This window comes from Pholcus phalangioides, unplaced genomic scaffold, assembly GCF_987345545.1.
Source record: "Pholcus phalangioides strain wild (caught in Gottingen) unplaced genomic scaffold, Ppha-v1.0 ptg000017l_1, whole genome shotgun sequence".
NCBI lineage: Eukaryota > Metazoa > Arthropoda > Arachnida > Araneae > Pholcidae > Pholcus > Pholcus phalangioides.
Window position 1 is genome coordinate 60,410,496 of NW_028301610.1, and position 20,322 is coordinate 60,430,817.

The window sequence follows — 20,322 nt, forward strand, 5'->3', positions numbered from 1 at the left end:
TGGTATCCCCTTTCTTGAGCACATGACACTGCATGATTTACCAAAGAACGTTTAAGATTTTAAAGTTCCGTAACCATATTCATTTACTCCTTGTCAACAGGAGTGGCTCTAGGGCTGTGCTGTGCATGAGGTGCTGAATCCGGGTGAATAAAGAAAATAATTGACTAAAAGTGTGACAAAAAGTTTCTCTTTAAATTTCTGTGTTCTATATTTTGCTGTTCCAAAAATTGCTCCAAAATGGACTTCATCCCTTCCCACTACTGGGTGATTGAAAAAATTTACTGGATGATACGATACAAGCTGCTTGATGTGATCACATCAGGACTCTGGGTTTTTTTTATAGGGAAAAAATAAGTCCTCTTAGCTTCAAAATCCCTTCAAAAAATCTTTGAAAAGAAAAAATGTTCAAACCAAAAAAAATCAGTTTTCTGATAACCATCTTGTTTTTGTTCCTATTTGTCTATCTCAGTAATTGGGCAATGCTTGCCCATTGAAATGTGAATAAATAAATAAACGATAAAAAAAAAATTCTTATGTTATGTCTGGTCCATACTTTGCAAAAGTGATAATATTGTCCATGATCCAATGGACAGTATCTACTGTATTTGGCAACATATTATCGTAAAACTGGTTTTGTTTGGCACAGACATAGAATGAATACTTGCTTTGGGAGAGAAATGCATTTTTACGTCTGGTTTACAAATATTTCGTAATACCACATCGGCTGGTTTAAGCAAGATAAAATTTCCTTTAGTGAAAAAGGGAAAAAACGCTTTAGCAAAATACTAAAATGCTAATGATTGACGGATGACTACTCGTTTTGTACATCCTGTATGCATTTTTGCAAAAGTGGCTATTACTACTTTTGCATTTTGCAAAAAATGTGACCATAGCTTCAACCCTGGTTTGCATGTAGGTCTCTTAGAAATTTCACAAATCCAGGTTTTTTAGTCGACACATATTTTTTCCGTAATCAATTATCCACCTTAACTAAAAACAGTTTGAAATAGGTTATCACCCCATTTCGTTTGGCAGAATAGGTTGGATTCACCTTGTATATGCTGTATTATGCTATGCATATCAATTTTTTATTTTTATTTTCAGTATCCATCCTTTTTTTCACTTGGTATGTTTTCAAAAGGTGGACCAAAAAGGACACAGGTATGTAATTGCTATGTTATATACACATAAAAAAACCACAAGTACAGTACGTCTGTTGTAATGAGAGATCATAACTGCGAGAAACATTGTCATAATTATTGGCATTGATATTAAAATATAAGATACTTCTTGTCATAGGAAAGTTCAACAAATTATGAAGCATTCCTGCTTTATCTGCATTGTAATAGTCTGTAAGATTATTCTATTCTGATATTACTGAATTTACAGTATTCAGATTGTTAAATCAGTTTTTGCCTTATGGTACTCGATTCTCTAGAACGGGTTCTCAAACTGTGCGTCGCAGCACCCTGGTGTGCCTCCAACCTCTATTAGGGGTGAGGGTTCCACAGAGAGAAAAAGAAAAAACCTTTCATTTCTGAGAATTTTGTTTTTGTTGCATCAAAGATTCTTAATTTTGCAATTTGCTATAAATAAATAATTTCATATTTTTTACATAAGCTCTTTTACGATCACTTGTAATACCAAGATTATCGTTATAAACTGTACTTGTTATATTGATTTATATCTATGCGTAATATTGAGATCTGTGCCAACTATATTTGTGTTTTTTCACTTGTATCTTGATTATGTTCACTCAGGGTTCAGTGATATATATTGTGATATATATATCTGATGTTTATTTTCAAAATATGATATTTTCAATCACAAATGATTTGATATTTTCATGGGTAAATGAATATTTCAATCATAAATATCATTTGTAAATAAATAATTCAAAAGTAAAAATATTCAGTTGAGAATACGCAATAGTCAAGAATGAGCTGATATTTTCAGTTGAGAAGGGTAATGTTTTCAGTAGAGAAGGGCCTGATATTTTCAGTAGAGAAGGGCCTGATATTTTCAGTAGAGGAAAAGGTCTCTACAAATATTCAGTCATTACACTTCATTCACTTCACTTCTGAAATATAGATGTCAGACACAGCATTAGATACGCACTCAGGCAGTTAGGTACATGCACTTATATTTCCGGCAACACTCACTAGGTGGGAAGTTGTCTGGCACAGTAGTCCATGTCGATAAGATACTCGCCTAAAGTACCAAAGGATGGTTAGAGGTGTCACGAGTTTGATACCCAGTTCATTCTTGTCATAAACTTTCCTGATACAGGGGTACAACAGAAATGGTGACATGACACTGGGTACGGATTAGCGCTCCAACCTCTCTGTGATTATAAAAGAGGCTGCCGTTTGGAATCAACAATAAATTGTAGGTCCTTGTCTAACTACCCCTTATATGCAAAAAATGACTGGTGCAACAAAAATGATCAAACGAGTAAATTGCCCATGACAATAAACCTGGGTTGTGCTTGGTTTGAAAGAAAGTAGAGAAAGGTCTGATATTTTTTCAGTTGAGAAGAAAGATATTTTCAGTCAATAATAGGCAGATATTTTCAGTCGATAATAGGCAGATATTTTCAGTCGATAATAGGCAGATATTTTCAGTCGATAATAGGCAGATATTTTCAGTCGATAATAGGCAGATATTTTCAGCTGAGAAGGGTGATATTTTCAATTGAGAAATGGCCTGATATTTTCAGCTGAGAAGGGTGATATTTTCAATTGAGAATGGTCTGATATTTTCAATTGAGAATGGTCTGATATTTTCAGTAGAGAAGGGTTTGATATTTTCAGCTGAGAAGGATGATATTTTCAGTAGAGAAGGGTTTGATATTTTCAGCTGAGAAGGATGATATTTTCAGTAGAGAAGTGTCTGATATTTTCAGTAGAGAAGGGTTTGATATTTTCAGTAGAGAAGTGTCTGATATTTTCAGCTTAAAAGTGATATTTTGAGTAGAGAATGGTTTGATATTTGAGTCTCATGTTTTCAGTTGCAAATGGAATGTGTTGATATTTTTAATTGAAAATAGTTGGCTGTTTCAGTCGAGAATCAACTGATATTTTCAGTCAAGAAAAAGTATAGATATTTTCAGAAATATCATATTTTACCTGCTTCTCCAGTTAAATGTGAAACAGGATCTATAAAATATCTTATTAATAATTATCAAATGTAAATCTTGATGTTACGTTGGAAATGTTCCAAATTTTATAGTTTACACCATTTGTGAAAACATTTTAATCTACAATTTCTTGACTATTTTATCAAAAATGTTAGATCACAATTTCGATGTTGAATGCAGAAAGTTTTGTTAAGAACATTATATTATGTAAAAATATCAGATGAATGTTTTTAGCTTAAGAGATATGTTCTAATTATTACTTTACATCAAGCTTGAAAACATTCATAATCAAAAATATGTGGACTATTCTATCAAAATATCGGATATTTTCGAAAATATGATATTTATGAACCCTGTGTAGGCCTATATGTCACAACCACTGTTTAAATGTGGGCACTTTGGACATTGGCCAGTTTGCAAAGTGCCCAGACTTTGTGGTTAATTAAATTAGCTACTGATTGTGCCTTTGAGTGATCATTCACCCAAACTTACATGCTTTGATTAAATTTTCAATACACAAGAGCTGATGTTTCCTTCAGTTTTGATAGTTGCTATAACCATGTGTACCTTTTGCTTTAGCTTAGTATGAAAAACTTCTCTAAAAACCGAAAATCACAAAAATATTTTGAGAACACTATTATTATTCTTTTACAATAAATAACTAAGGTCATGCATGGGGAAAAAAGCGGCATACCCTTCATTCAGGAATGAATCAGTAAAATGAAGTGTTGAAGTGTTACAATAAGCAGTTTTTGCTATCTTCCCTCTTTGAAAATTTCTTCCATTGTAAAGCACACCTCAAAATTCAAGGAAAGTGGAGAGCTAAATATTAAGACTCAAAGAATTCAGAAATGCCAATAAATGGAACAGAAAGCAAGAATCTGATTTGCCATTTTGAATTTATATCGAAAAGATATTTTTGGTGTCTTTATATCTTCTAGATGAAAATGGTGATTCAATTTCTTATTTAAAAATTGAACTAATTTTCCCTAAACACAAGTCTTTTACTGACTGAACCAGTGTTTCTCAAATTTTCTCCCTTTGCAGAACATGTAGGGAGAGACTGTTATTCCTTGGAACATTCTTTTCAAACATTTTTCTTTAGTCAGTTTTCCTGTAAAATTTCTAAAATTTATTTTTAGTATCTCTATACTGTATGAAACCTGACATTTAATTTTTTTTTTTAGTGTAATCATGAAATATAGATTTTTAGAGAAGGATAATATATATAACATTACTTTTCTTGAAAACAAGATAAAATTACAAATAAAAAAATATAAAAATATTACTGGAAAAAATATGAGTATCTTCATTATAAATCATATATTCAAATGGAAAGTATAGAAATAATGACACATATATTATCATTAATACACAGGGTATCCTAGCACAGCCTTTATCTCATCAACTGTCCATCATAGAGGTGTGATTCCAATTTAAAAAATGCTCAACAGGCATTAAAAATTACCCTGTACCACTGTACCAGTTTTGAGAGTGAAAATACAGTGTGTAAGAAAAAAAAAAAAATCTACAATTTCATACAGTTCCCCTGTGCTCCAACTTCCAGTCAGAAAGTTGTTGACCTGTCTCTCCTGATGCCAAAAAAAAATTCCGTGTTTGTAATTGCAATATTCACAGAGATATTCGAAAAATAGAGGAAATTTGGGAATGAACAGCATTAAATGCGAAGAGCTGACGACAGACAGTTGATGCGATGAAGGCTGCGCTAGCACGTACAAGACACCCAGTATATACGCACAAAAGTAGCAATAATGGAGGTAAAAATGTATTTATATGAATTAAATATGTATAATTTTTCTACATCATACCTATTGAAAGGAAACAGAATTTTTTTCATCTTTAGTTCTGTCAGTTTTTTTGATGCTAGATGATAGCATTTGCTATACAAAATCTATTTCAAATTTGCTTGGTAAAATTTTTTGTTTGGCCCAGCCCACATTTGAATTGTATCTTTTTTCAACAAATTTGACCAGGAGATAACCAAATGTGGATGGAAGAAAATAAATAGGGATTCCTGAAGTTCTCACAAGAGAGGAGGGTAGAACTAAACTATATTAAAAAAGGAAAAAAGCAAAAGAAAAAGAGTTAAAAATTAGAAAAAGTGTACATTTTAAGGTACACTAGGGCAATTTCAAACTTCATTCTGCTCCAATTTACACTAGCACAGTTTCAAGCTTTGTAATGTTTCCAAAGTACATCTTTTTTGTCCCTAGGTACATAATGTTCTATCATTTGTGAAGAAAAAAATCAGTACCTCTATTCACAGTGCTTATGTTTGAGCACTTGGTATGGCTTATCAGGTACTTGGGCTATGCATAGGTTGTAATTACTAAATACAGTTCACTAAACTTGCTATGTTGAGAAGAAACAGCAAAACAAGAACACAATTTTATAACTAAAATGTTCATACTTTCATGATCTCTCTCAATGTCACAAACAACACTCAGTTGTAAGATTACACTGATCTCTTCATGCCAAAAACATCAGCTAGAATAAATACAAATAACAAATACAAAATCCAGGATATAAATACTACTATATTGCAAATTTTTCAATGTTAAAGCATTTTTTGTCAACTTCCCATGGGGGCCCTAATCTGGAGCCCTGCCATATTTCCCTCTGTTAGGTCCATAAAGAAAAAAAAAATATATATATATATATATATATATACTCATTTTATCAATGAATAAAATCTAGGACCACCACATCCTGGGCAGAAGGGAAGCCAGGGGTCCTAATGGACAGATATTTAGTAGAACTCCAGACTGAGATTTATCGCTGGCTCCCTCTATTGCCAATTTATTGTGTAAAGCAGCAAGAATCAACCAGATTCATCCCAGACTTCTGAAAACTTTCAACTCCCCTCCCCCACTCACGGTGACACTGTGAATAAAACTTATTGGCAAGAACTAAACCAACTAATCAAACCAGGATCCCCTATATTTAAGCTGTGATTCAATTCCCCCGGGAGAAGTAAGCAATTCCATTTATTCACAACCCTGTTAGAGAAGAATTACTTGTGATGCCATAATCTGGAGTTGTCTCCTTGTTGAAGCAGTTAATATTGTCAGTGTATCATTGTCCATCCTATCCATTCAGTTCAAAAATTTAAACACTTGGATCATATCCTTCCCCCCCCCCCCCCCGGACACCTGCATTCTTCCAAAGCTAACATATTTTTTTAAAAAATCATGAATTGTAATGTGTAGCACTTTTTCTAAAATTTTCATGCAATAAGAGCATTATTGCATAATTCAACATGTCTTTAGGTTAAAAGTACATCTACAACATTAACTCTTCTTGGTGAAGGATGGACCAACAAGCTTTCTGATTCATCAGATCAACATACTGAAACACCAGACAAGAAGATGAAACTTGTGATTCATGGTCCAGGTAAGGATGGATAACCAGCTTTATATAGATAAAAATTATTTTTGGAATCTATAAATTACAACAATAATCAATCATATAGCATAACAAATATTACGATTCAACAAATATTACGATTCAACAAATATTACGATTCAACAAATATTACTATTCATTCTAAAATTATTGAAAATACAATTAATTTCTGTTTATCAGTTGAAAAATATATGAGAAAATATGATTGTATGAAATTGTCTGGATGTCAAAAAGCATAATATTATACATTTGTATTTAAAACATTTATATGTGTAATGTTTATTTGTATCTATATTTTCTTTGCATGGTAGTACAAATATATATACAGTAAAATCTCCCAATAACAGCCACTAACGGGACCGTGAAAATGTGGCTGCTATTGGGAGGTGGCCGTTATTGGGAATAGCTATTTTATTTATCTATGTAACATGAAAAATGATAATTCTTTCTGTAATTGATTACGATAATTATATAATTTATTATATTTGAAAGTATGATTATATTGACTCTGTAATATTATAATCTCTCAACGACATGGCCACAACAAAAGTGGATCAGGTGAGTCTAGTGCCCCTGGTGCTGAACCAGAAGGGGGTGCAAATTTCACCCTTTAAACTCTCCTGTGCTTATGATGTGTGCACCAGATGTGACCCTCGGAGTCATCTGATGTGGCCTGCGATCTGAAATCTAATTTTGTATGAATAAACTAACGCCACATTCTCAGATCATATTAGTAATCCGGGGTGCTGTTCCAGATCACTTAAATGTCCTGCAGCACAATTATAGATCACTTCAGTGGCTCTTTTTCCCTCTCCATTGCCTTCAATGTACACATCTAACATTTCTACTTAGGCAAAGAAAGTACAGGGTGTTTCAAAAAAAAAAACATAACTATTCACAGACCTGCCGACTCTCCAGATTTAGGCTGGAGACTCCGGATTTTTCATCCTTCCTCCCGCTCTCCGGATTTGTTAAAATTTCTCCGGATTTTGGCAGAAAATTAGATTCTATGTGAGCTTTCACGTCGTCATGGCGTCAATGATTACCGTCGTCGTTAGGGAAAACACCCATAGAGGACAGTCGATGTCATTTCCATTGAGCAGTCTTAAAAAAGTCTCTGTGACCGCATTTAAGCAACTGGTAAAGACGCGACTTCGTTTCCATAGCGTTTATCAGCAATCATTTATCAGGGGCATGACCTTGGTTGCCGAAATTCCTGTATAATTGTTATTGTATTCCATTAACAGCCATGCGGTAAACACGTTTTCCGTCGATAGCTTTGTAATTTGAATTTTTTTAAATTGTCTCTTCCGATTAAACATCTTCTGAAAGAAAATATAAAACTTCAAGTTAAATATAAAGCTTTTAAGAGTTCATATACCCAAGATTATCAATCACTGATAGCATCCACGAAAGGAAACACTTATATTTTATGAACAGTATGTAGATGTGATTTCTCTATTCTGCGTGGAATTATATTCTGCTCAGGGGCAATGCAGAACCTGCCTTGGGGGGGGGGGGGGAAAATGATGTAACTGTTTCTTGATTGATTAAAAAAAAAAATTTTTATGAATTTTTTTTGATCGAGTGTATGAGTGTTAGGGAGGGGGGGGAGAATCTCTAGATTTCTGGATTTCAAAAGTTGGCACATCTGTATTCAGCTTTTAATCCGTTTTGGTGGACTGCGGTGGCCGCTGTGGTGTTCGAGTGGTTACAGTGACAGACTCGTGATGCGAGGATCCGGGTTCGAACCCCACAGTGGTGGTCGGCTGAAGTTGGTTTTCTGTGGTTCCCAACTTCAAGGTGCAAATGTGAGCCGATCTCCCCGTTAAAAAGTCTCGCCACAGAGAGCAACAGTCCTACAACAATAAATCATTCAATCATAACACTTCACTCATAGTTATAAAAACTAGTGGCAGATGGCAGCACTACACATAACAAGCATTACAGAGAAACAACAAAACTTCACGTCAGGTTTCACTACACGTACACGCACATTCCCGCATGTACCGATTCGTTGGGGGGTTCCGCGGGGGGGGGGTGTGGGCGGGGTGCATGTGTGGTGTAGTAGAAGGTAGGGCCTCCAAAAAATGGCTCGGGGATCCATGATGTTCTTAAGTCAGCCACCTCGTTGGGCAATTTGCCTGTTGTGGCGTTGTATTTGTATTTAATGTACAGGTAGAAAGAGGAAAATCTCGAGTTTCACGCAGTTGCTGACAGGTAGTGCTAACGCTGTTCCTTTGGCCACCACTTCAGTGTTTGTCAAGATGGCAACTGCACAACAGAAATCGTTTTGTGTTCTAAGCTTCGTGAAGTCTGAGCCCGTAACAACTGTTCATTGTGCTTTTCGTTGACAATACCCTGGTGTTGAACTTCTTACTGCTCAGAGTATTAGGTGATGGTATAAACAATTCCGAGATGCAGGTTGTCTGTGTAAAAGGAAATCCCCTGGCCGTTCCCCCGCATGTTAGACAAAAATGTGGAGCACATCAGACAGAGTTTTGAATGTGTAGTCCACAGAAATCCACTCGCAGTGGATTTAAACATGCTTGCAAAAGTTTCAGATACAAACTTGACTACCATATGGACATATTGAGCACCTTTAATTTGGTTTGTAAAATACTTTGATTAGCCATGTAATACAAAAATGAATCTTAAGTGTTTACACAAATACAAATACAACGCCACAACAGGCAAAATGCCCAACGAGGTGGCTGAGAAAAAGATGCCCATAACAAATATGGATGTCATATATTTCAAAGACACAGCAACCCAATTAAAAACACAATCAAAAATTACAAACAATATATATACATGATAAAATATTATACAATGCTCATAAAGAATATTATGGTTGTCTTATTCTAAGAATGGATAGCTTCTCGATTTACCCTAACATGCTTATTGTATTTCTTTTTAAACGTGTCAATTGTGTTACAATTTACTACCTCTGGGGGTAAGCTATTCTATTTATTAACAACCCTATTAGAGAAAAATTCCCTGTGACACCACAATCTCTCATTGTCCCTTACGAATCGATACTGGTGTCCCCTTGTAAAAGCAGTCGATTGGCAGTGTACTAATAATTCATGGCCCGTCCTATCCATCCAGTTGAAAATTTTGAACACTTTGATCATATCTCCCAGACATCTGCATCCATCCAATATAAATATATTTAAAAAATGAAGTCTCTCTTCATAACTCAAGCCCTGTGTGCCAATAAGGACACGCATAGCTCTTCTCTGCACCCCTTCAACCAAGTCTATCTCCTTCCGTAGGTATGGTCTCCAAAACCTTACAGCATACTCCAGTCCAGGACGAACTTAGCCTTAGAAAAGCAGAAGAATGACTTTAGGAGAATGTGAAGAGACCTTTTTGGAAATGAAACCACAAGCATTCTATTCGCTTTTTTGACCACTGCTGAACAATGTTCAAAAAACCTAAGCCACTCGTCAATGAGAATTATCAAATCGGGGACCCTAGTCCTGGATAGTGGCACCATTCAACTCCTGGTTGAATGATTAAACCATCATTCAACTGGGTTGTTCAAACCAAAATGAGCGACAATGCACTTGTCAACAATAAACATCATGCCCCACATTCATTTGCCCATGCTGCAATCCTGTTTAAGTTTGTCTCTCTCTGTAGCAACTCCCTATCGCTTTGATTCCCGATTACCGACATTAGCTTCACGTCATCTGCAAATTTACTAGCAATCCCATCGATACCCTGACCGAGTTTATCGACAAAAAGTGAAAAAGTATGGGGCCAAGGACACTTCCTTGGACTTCACAAGGATTTTGGCTGAGAGCGAATGTTATCTGCCAACCTAGATTCAACTTCCTTTTTACTATCCCTTATCGCTTTCTTCAACCATCTTCTTTTATCAGTAAACAATGTGATAGGTCACCACGTCCACTTTTATACTCTCTGAATGCTCTTTTCTTTTCAAGATAAAGGTTACGCACGCTATCTGTGAACCACATAGAGTGCGATGTACAAACACGCTTTTTTTAAACAAAGGGTATGACCTCGTGCAAAACAGGGGACAGCTTCGCACTGAATTCTTCCCATTGACTTACCACCCCTACTGATTCCAATCGGTCTTTGAAAACTTCCGCTAACCTTCCTCTCAAAACATCAAAGTTAGTTCTCCGAAAACAAGGAACCAGTCTTCTGTTATCAACCTTACCCGAGGAAAAGTTACAGTGAAATCTGACTATACGATGATCACTGGAAGACAACTCTTCCCCTACCAAAACATGTTCAACAAGATCCTCAGAACTAGTAAGAACTACATCCAAAATAGCAGTACTCCTAGTGGCTTCTGATACATGCTGATACAAAAACTTTTTGAGCACCAACTTAAGAAAGTCTCTTTCATATTGATCTCTAGATGAAAGGTTCTATGTTCAATATTTTCCGTAATATAAGCATTTCAAATTGGATGATTCTTTTTGAAACACAGTGTATATAATTCCCCCCACAGAGTTAGGGGGATAAAAACTCCCTTGAAAATCAGCTTGAAAATTATTTTTCTTATAGTGATATGCATATTTTTTCTTCTGACTCCATGGTCAAAGTATTCGTTATTCGAAGGTTACCTGTAATGTTGAAGTCTATGGGACACGTCCGGTTTCAACAGAATGTTTCCATTGTTTGAAGATTACTGTTGTTCAAAGGTGGCCGTTAAAAGAGGTTTTACTGTATATACTTTATTAAATAATAACCAATCAATATAAAATAGAATAGCAGGGCTGTTGCTAACCAAAATAACTGAATATTAGACCTGCATGGACCTACATTAGACCTGCTGGAAGGACTTTCAAGTCTCTTTGGGTCATATAGTGTATGTAATGTATGTTTGCGTCTATGTACGTCTTTGTGTTACTTTGTATTTGTTTATTAAAAGAAAAAGTTCTTGACACAATTTTAAAAATTAATAAGAATCAGCAAATTGACATAAAAAGGTGCAGTTTACACTAAAATACTTATAGGGTCAATTTTTTGACTAATTAAAAAAAAAGTATTCACTCACAGATGGTGCTGTATCAAACATGAGGTAAAAAAAACTGTCACTGTAAAAACTAGACATAATACATAAAATGTGACACAAGCAGATTCGCAAAGTTATGTTTATTACAATTTGCTTATTTACAATTTAATTATTATTTACAATTATTTACAATTTGCTCCATAAAACTAACACATTTCAATATGAGTACCCATTTTAGCTCAGGCTACATCCAGATGATACTGAATTTCAACACACACACATATCTGTTGACATCGATGGCAGAAGAATCTCAATCACTTCTGTGATTCCTGTCTTAAGTTCCTTGATGTTGGTTACACATGTGCCATAAATTTTGTCTGACATATCTCTACAAAAAGAAATCGGGGGGGGGGGGGGGTTTGAATCTCTCTCTCTCTCTAGTGATAGAGGTGGCCATAACAGGGATCCATCTTGTCCAAACCATCAACCAGGGAAGTTCAGATGAAGTGGGTCTTATACAGTTTTTCCCTGGATGTGGAGGAGCAGGTCTTGATGCCAAAAGATGTTTGGTTGGAAATGGGAAATTTGCAGAATGCCAGAAATCTTAATCATCCCCAAATGAACCTCTTTTGTAAGAGTGACAAGTTTCATGTAGCAAATTCGAATAGACCAATCTGATAGCGCTATTCTGCAAGTGTCCAATCAGGACGCTGCATGAGTATCTCATGCAGGCTCACAGCTTCATTCTCACCACGACGATTGAGGTGAACAGACGTACTTCTTCCACTGAGCAACCGAGTGTTCAGATTTGGTATTCTTCAACCCAAGTGGGAAACTCGGTCAGCGTGACTCTAGTGGTTAAAGTTTCCTCTGAAGGCGGAACCCATTGGTGTTGAAATGCATTATGACTTTTTATTTTCATGTATTAGCCTTATTCGTTGGTGTCTTCTTAATAATTCATCATTTGAACATCGGCGACAGAGGGTCCATCGGTGGACCCTTTAATCTCAGATTTATTTTTCTCGTAATCTTGCACATAGTCATGAGCAGAGATATGGAAGTTCATGGGGAGGGGGTGCATCATAATTTTCATGGATTTATTCAGCTTTATTAGCTTTGCATTCTTCAAATACAGATGAATACTCCGTGTTACCCGTACAAAATACATTCCTATTCATTGTACTAGCAAGTTTGAAAGAAACGTAACGTCACAACAAGCAAGTGAAAGAGAATCCTTTCCCCTCTAATCCTCTTCCACAGTAAAAGTTGGAATTCTTTTTTTTCTTTCTTTTATCGTTAGCTAAAATTGTTTCTTTCCCGATAAGAAACTATCTCAAAAATGGTTATTCAGTTGCCTATTATCAATCAGCTTTGCGACAATATTAAAACAAAGTAAAAAAAAACGAGTGACAGCGAAGAGCTTTTATCAAGCTCAGAAAACGAATCATCCATTTCTGAGTCCGAAGAAGAAGACATAAGTGATATAATATAGAACTAGTGCAAACTTAATGCAAGAAATCCTCGAGAAATATGCGAGAATATCATTAATATTGTAAATGTGCCTCTAGTTCTCAATGCCTTTCAATGTGGAACGTTTTACTGAATTTATGTACTGTATTTTTTTATGGGGACTTTTTCTCATTCTTATATTTTTCTACTGTTGGTTCAATTCACAAATTTAATAATTGTTACTTCAGGTATCTTTCTTAAATTCATTATAATTTTCAAGTACTTCGTTTACCCCACATCTGTATGTTAGAGAAAATACTTCATTGAAAAGCTATCAAAATTCATTTTGTGCGAATGGTATGAACTCATGTTTATATATTGCAGTAAGTATGAAAAATAGGTGATTACCTATAATTGCCGGTTATTATGCATAACCACCAATCATGTCAGTAAAGTAGATTAATTTTCCTACATTTATCACTTTTACCAGTGATTACGTATAATTCCCAAATGTAGATGATAAGTAACATAAATATGGAACAAATCATGCAGGAATATCCCCAAATTCAACCACTTATCAGTTTTTCCCATATGTGATGGGTGGAATTAAATTAAATGAAAATAAGTGTTATAATGGTAAAAAACATAAATTATTATCAATCTTGTAATGTTAACTATCTCTTCACATTTATCAACATTTCCAAGCATAATCAACATCATCGAGTGATATAAATGAATTCCTTTTTGGGTGAGACAATATACTAGGAAAAACAACATAAATATACCAAAAATTAGAAGAGAACAACAGCTAGATGCATTTTGGAACTGTATGAAGTTCCTTCTTCAGTAGCAGAGAGAAATAGTGGAAAGACAAAATAATCTTTATAGCTGGAGTTACTCACTGTTCAAGACAAAGAGTCAGAAAGTCTGACTCTTTGTTTTGAACAGTGGTATTTGCCTATTTATCACCAGTAAATGTGATAAATTTACAAAATTTAACAAATTTGTCAAAGTTGTCTGGAATTATGCATAACCAAATTTTTCACATTTACCATAAAATATATATGGGGTGTACAGGTAATGGTACGCACAGCATTTTACTGGCGATTGTTGTTACTAGAAGCATACTCCTAATTAGAAAAAGTATCCATATTGTGTATTACTCAGATACGTCATTCATGTTTCAAAGGGTTGTTAGTTATTAAAATATAAAACATTAACTTTTTATACGAACACCCTGTGCTCAAAAATCAAATTAAAAAGTTGTTGCCCTGTCTCACTACTGCAGCTCAGAAAAAAAAAATCAACTTTTCCAAGTGGTATAAAATGGTTTACCTGCATCCAATGCTATTTTTCCCCAACATTTCCCCATTTTTCTAATTCGAATATCTCAGTGAATATTCCACTTAGAAACATGAAATTTTTTGGCGTCATAAGGAGAGTCAGGGCAGCAATTTTCTATTTGGATTTTTGATCAAAGTGTGTCTGTATAGAAACTTAAATTTCATATTTTAATAACTACAGTACCCCTTGCAACATGAATGACATCTGTGCATTCACTACTTCAGTAAATTTACAAATTTAAATAAAGCCTCATTGAAAAAAAACGAAACAAATGTATAGAAAAATAATCGGAACCAAAATTACAGGAATGTCCTGTAATACAGGACACATGTGGTCCGTAAAATTGTATCAGACATTTCAGTGGTCCTTGGGTTTAGAAAGGTTGAGAAACTCTGATCTAAAAAATTCAAGTCTCAAAAACGGAAATGACATAGAGTGACATAAATGTGAGTTTCTTGACTGTTTTTAGCCGTAACACAAATCCAACAGAATGATCAACTTTGGAAGCCATGAGTCTATTTTAAATCTGAAAGTGCCTATTAAATACCAATACAAATGCCTATAAAACAGTTTGTAAACACCTATACAAACAAAATGTCCAATTTTCAGCATTTTCGAAACTAGTGGGATAGCAAGTTCCTATAACCTATAAGGTATATTTATAATTTAGATGGATTTGTACGACCCATTTCTGAAGCCGATGCGATAAGAACCCCTAAAATACATTGATGATATCTAGAAAAAAAATTAAGCATAAATTATGCGTCCAAGATCTATGCACACTTTTCCTCCTTTATTTTTTAACAACTAAATTATAAATTATCCCATATGCAGAACATCTAAAATACAAATTTTTCAGTATTATATTTCTCTCGTCTAGATTTCTGAATAGTTAAACCCTTCACAAGTGAATAACTCTACTCTGTCAGTACGATTGAGCAGGTTCGACAAAAATCCAGAGATGCACTATTGTTCAGCCTAAAGAATAGAGGCATTAAGTGGGTGTTACACAAATGTCCCTTCAGTCAAATCCCTACCACCCCTTGCTAGATGTCCTGCGGAGCAGAAGGGGGGAAAGAATTTTCTAGCTGGCCACTTTTGAAAACAAGGTGAAATGTTTTTTTCAAACCATTTTGTGAATCTTCTGTGATCCTCAGAGGGTTAAGTATTATGTAAGCACCAAAATAGAGAAGAGCAAGGGTTTCGCTTTTTGTTTAATTTTGCTGACAAGGCAGGAGAAAGGGGTTTAAATGATGATTACGTAAGCAATCGGGTATGAAAATGGGACATGGAACTTTTTCTATTTTATTCAAATCAGAATGGAAGACAATTGAATCACTCAAGTGTGGGGAGACATACAGTATATCTTCATTCATTTTTAAGAAAATACAGGTACTACCTTATAAAAATCAAGGATAAGTCTACAAATCATCAGCTGCTTGTTTCAGTTTTAGTAGTTATGGGAGAATTGGTTCATTTCACTGAGCAATGCTCAGAATTAATAAACCTAAGCTAAAGGCATGGTGTACAGAATTGGTTTTAATGTGAGAAAAATTTTAGCATGTGTGTAATTATTATCTTGTTCGAATGCTCATCCATGCACAGAGATGTTTGCCTCAGCAGTGCAGTGAGGCAGACTCCTCAGGTCTACTCTCCTAGGATTGAAGGTTGGGGAGCATAGAGTGAATATTTCAGAGAAGAGTTGAGTTTCTAGCTTTTGAAAAAACATTTTAACTCTTTATGTACCACATTATAAAAAATAGCAATAAATAATTATGTAAATTATTTGGTAGATCATTTTAGTTCTAATTAAAGACAAAAATAAATAAAATAAATTGTTTTTCAAAGAAACAGTTACATAAGTTATTATCTACCCGTACTTCAGATTACTGTCAGTAGATAAAAGGTTAAATTTATAGAAATTCATTATAACAGCATATAAAGTAATTTTTCTCCAAAAAATTTCAATTTTCTTTTACAAAAACATTCTAACTTTGTCTCTTGGGGAGTTGGGTACAAGACTTCCTCTGTCTTTCTCTGAATACTCCTCTGGAGGTCAGCCGAAGCCTCCTAGATAGAGACCAGTATCATTCTAGGCAGCTTCCACTTAGCTTACTAAATGTTTTTGACAAGTGGGGGTCAGAGGTTTGCTGACTAGGGGGGAGTAGGGGTCAAAAATGGTCAAAATTCTTGCTTACATAATACATGAATGGCCCCTTACTTACTGCACCTGCCTATACAGGGTGTTTCAAAGTTCTCATGTTACAAACTTTTAGGGGAGTGATTGAACACAACTATGCAAGCACAAATCACCCTAAAATTAGGCCCGTAACTAAGCAGGGGCAACTAGGGAGCTGCTTAAGATCCCTGAGCTGTATGGGGACTCCAAAAAAATATTTACACTTATTTTGCATAATGCACCCTTGCAAGGAAGCCCCAAGAAAAAGTCTGCCGCTATGGCCCTGTCTACAATGTGTAACATAACTAAGGATCCCTGTATATTGAGCCTATTTCCTTATCTCTGTTTTTAATTCATGTTCAGAACTCGAGCAATAGAGCACTAAAGGGCAATATTTTGATCAAGACATTCCCAAACTGTAATAGCTTTATAATGGGCAGTTGAAACTTTAGACTGGAGTTTATCTACCTTTGTGCGATCTGGTTAATTGAATTTCTATGAGTCAAACAACTCCGTGCTCCATAAGTTTTCTCAATACACTAAGATTACAAATAATCAATAAACAGGTAACTGCCATATTAATTATAGACTTTATATGATTAGTAACTATCTTCCCATTAATTTACACATTGCAAGCAAAGAACTGCTTTCTCAGTCCAGCCTTGTCTAACTGGAATTTAAAACTTCAGCTGCAGAAAGTGTCTGAGAGAGTATAGAATATTTTTTCACATTTTTAAAACAATGGAACGAAATGTTTGGATTAGATCTTTTTCATTCTACTCATCTTATTCAAGTTGTTGAAAAAATATACAGTAAAACCTTGTTAAGTCGTCATTTTTCTTCAGCCCCTTCCAGCTTTCATAGACAACAATGTTAGTAAACCCTCATTTACTTGTTGCTAATTTCGGTTAACTCGTCACTATGAAAAGTTTGAGAAAGTAAAAAACAAATAACCACTATTTTTATGGCTCCCATTAAAAAAGAGCTTGTTAACAGCATTGCCATATGCTCAGAAGTCACCATAAAATCCTATATACCCAAATGGAACAGTTTAAGTAACGAAAGTTACGCTGGGAAGTTCATTTGCCAACTAAGGTTTTTGAAACGTTGGGGACTGTTTGAGCTACATCTCATTTTTGCATGGGGCCCTACTAATTTAAGGGCTTCAAATTTAAACAAAATATCTTTGTTGAAAAAATCAGACATTCTTTCCGAAGTTGAGGTCTTCTGTTTACTTTTCCCTGCCCAGGGCCCCCACCTCAAGTCAAAAGTGTTTGAGATCCTTGCTCAAGATTACCTTGTAGTTGTATCATGAACTACTGATGAAAAATTAAAACACTAAAATTAAATTTGATGTATACGTAAAATTAATGTGCAATAGAGAGTTCTGTTATGAAGAAAAGCTACCTATTCTAACATTTGCTCTGTTAGTCTAAATTAAAAATTACTAGTATATACCAAAGTGTACCAGTACATTTTAAGTTACATAAGTTAAGTAATAAGGGATCAAAAAAGCTAAAAAATTGCTATTATTTTTTCTTTTGCAATCTATAAATTTTATTAATATTGTTATTTTGATTCATACTTTAATAAATGTCATATTACTTTAAATTTATATGATTTTCTTAAGATTACACATTGAAGCTGACGGCACTCTGCTTGAGTCGTCACTCCACTTAAGCCATCATAATTTTTCGATAACATGAGATGACGACTTATTGAGGTTTTACTGCATATATATAATAGATAAAGCTAGAGCAGTGGTTACCAAACTTTTAAGTCACTGAACACTTTTTAGGCGAAAAGTTAATTGCTGAGCACCAATGTTCACAGGGACATCGGAAGTCACGCTTGACCTGTGTGCAACTAACATTTTGTTTCAGTTTATATCATGACCACATATCCCGATGTCAATAAAAAATCCAGTTTTTAGGAAAAAAAGTAATTTTATTCTATCACTTTCTTTTATTTAGTCTAATTGTCCATCCCCTTAACTGACATTTTCTTCTTGCACCAATTTTCCTGAAGTTAGAGAACAACAGAAAGCCAACTTAAGCGGACTACCATTGTGTTAAAAGCAGAGTTTGAACTTGGATCCTCACGATGAGAGTCCAGCACGATGCCCGCACATTTCAAGTACTAATTAATATCTATAACTGGGGCTTTCGCGTATGACAGTGGGAAGTGTATGGTGAGAGTAATGAGAGAGTAGGGAAAACCCCACAGAGAGCAGCATAATTATCCTTGGGTGATTGGTATCTGAGACTGCTCAGCTGGATCGTACATTGTTATTGAGATCAGATATCTAAATCAGATTACCACCCAGTTGAATGAAGAATGCAGTGGGGTAGTATGGACCGTGCAATGCACACTTTACCGTATTGTATTCTGTAGCCCCAAACTCATAAGGGTATATTTGCTGAAAGCAAGTCATTGCACTGAACGTTTTCCTGAGCCAGAGTAATGCACGTATTAAGGGAATTTCTTGGAACTATAGGCTACTAAACTGCACTTACACCTCATCCATATTCCTCTGCGGAACAGGAGCTATAGGCTAGAAAACACAGTGAACAGCCTATCGGCAAATAGCATGGAATGACTGGTCCTATTTCCAGCTATACTAAGTTGTTACATGGTTAAAAATGTGGAGGAACCTGCATGAAACTATAATCCAACATGCCAGATTGAAATCGTACAAGTTCCTCATTATTTGAACATGTCATGATGCAAAACCGTCTTCACGTATGGGCTAAACCTGGAAAGAAATAACTCTGTAAATTTTTCACCCATTGGTAAAATAGTGCAGTTTAGGTCAAAAATAGAACCTCTAATGTTTGCTCCGGTAAATTTTTCATATTAAAAACAACATTTGCTTTTGATGATTCAAAAAGAAGATATAGCTTCTAGCTTTAATCTGGTATAAATTTTAATTTGTGAAATACAGTACTTGGGAAAATGATTTATTTATTTTCCAATCTCTTTGTGGAGGACCAAGATATATTTGGCAGAGCACAATTTGGAAACCCCGGAGCTAGAATACTACTCTTCTGGGTTTATATCATCATGCTCATCTGATGCTCAGAAAGGAAAAGGAAATAAGAATTCGACAGGGTTGCAATATAATGCCAGTGTTGCACCTAGAAGAAACGATAAAACACTTGTATCATTACAGCTGAAATTCACCTGTGTAAGAAATGTTAACTAATTAAAAAAGGCTAACTAATTATTACAGACACCTTAGTTCAGAAAAATTGATGTCACTGCTTAGCAGTTGATAAACGCTGTTTAAGACAGCTCAAAATATGCCAAATTCATTTACGTACTAACAAAGTTAATGATATACTCTATTTCAATATAACAGTTAAAGAATAAATACTTCTTATTGCAGTCAAATTTTTATTGTTTACTGCCTTTTAAAACCTATTTGCAGATTATCTGCATATTTCGTTGTCCAGGGTTTTCACGTCAGTCAATTGTGCAAACAACTGGGAGTCTGTTGTAAATGATAAAACTTATCTTAATAATCCACACCACATTTTAAGTGAAAGATTTTGTTTATTAAGCTGTTAATGACTTAGTTTGACTTGAGCTGTTAATATGTCTATGAAATTTAAAAAAAAAAAAATTAAAGCTAAAAAATATTTATATTCATGACTGCTTTAACAATCAGGAGTTGTATGAAAACTGATTGAAAAAATGGTTCTTCGATAATACAGATGGGCATAACATTTTTACTCAAGCCCATAGCTTGCTTAACCAACTTTTCTAAAAAACAATTGCATTCTAGTC

General features: G+C 34.8%; 1 protein-coding gene across 1 annotated transcript in view; it reads left to right on the forward strand.

The window, feature by feature from the left end:
• LOC149074199 (saccharopine dehydrogenase-like oxidoreductase) overlaps window positions 1–20,322 on the forward strand; it is a 106,228-nt gene that overhangs the window by 58,248 nt on the left and 27,658 nt on the right. Inside the window, exons 9-10 of the mRNA XM_089246875.1 lie at window positions 1,105–1,161; window positions 6,430–6,553. Of these exons, the coding sequence (XP_089103001.1) occupies window positions 1,105–1,161; window positions 6,430–6,553 (181 nt within the window). The remainder of the gene's footprint in view (window positions 1–1,104; window positions 1,162–6,429; window positions 6,554–20,322) is intronic.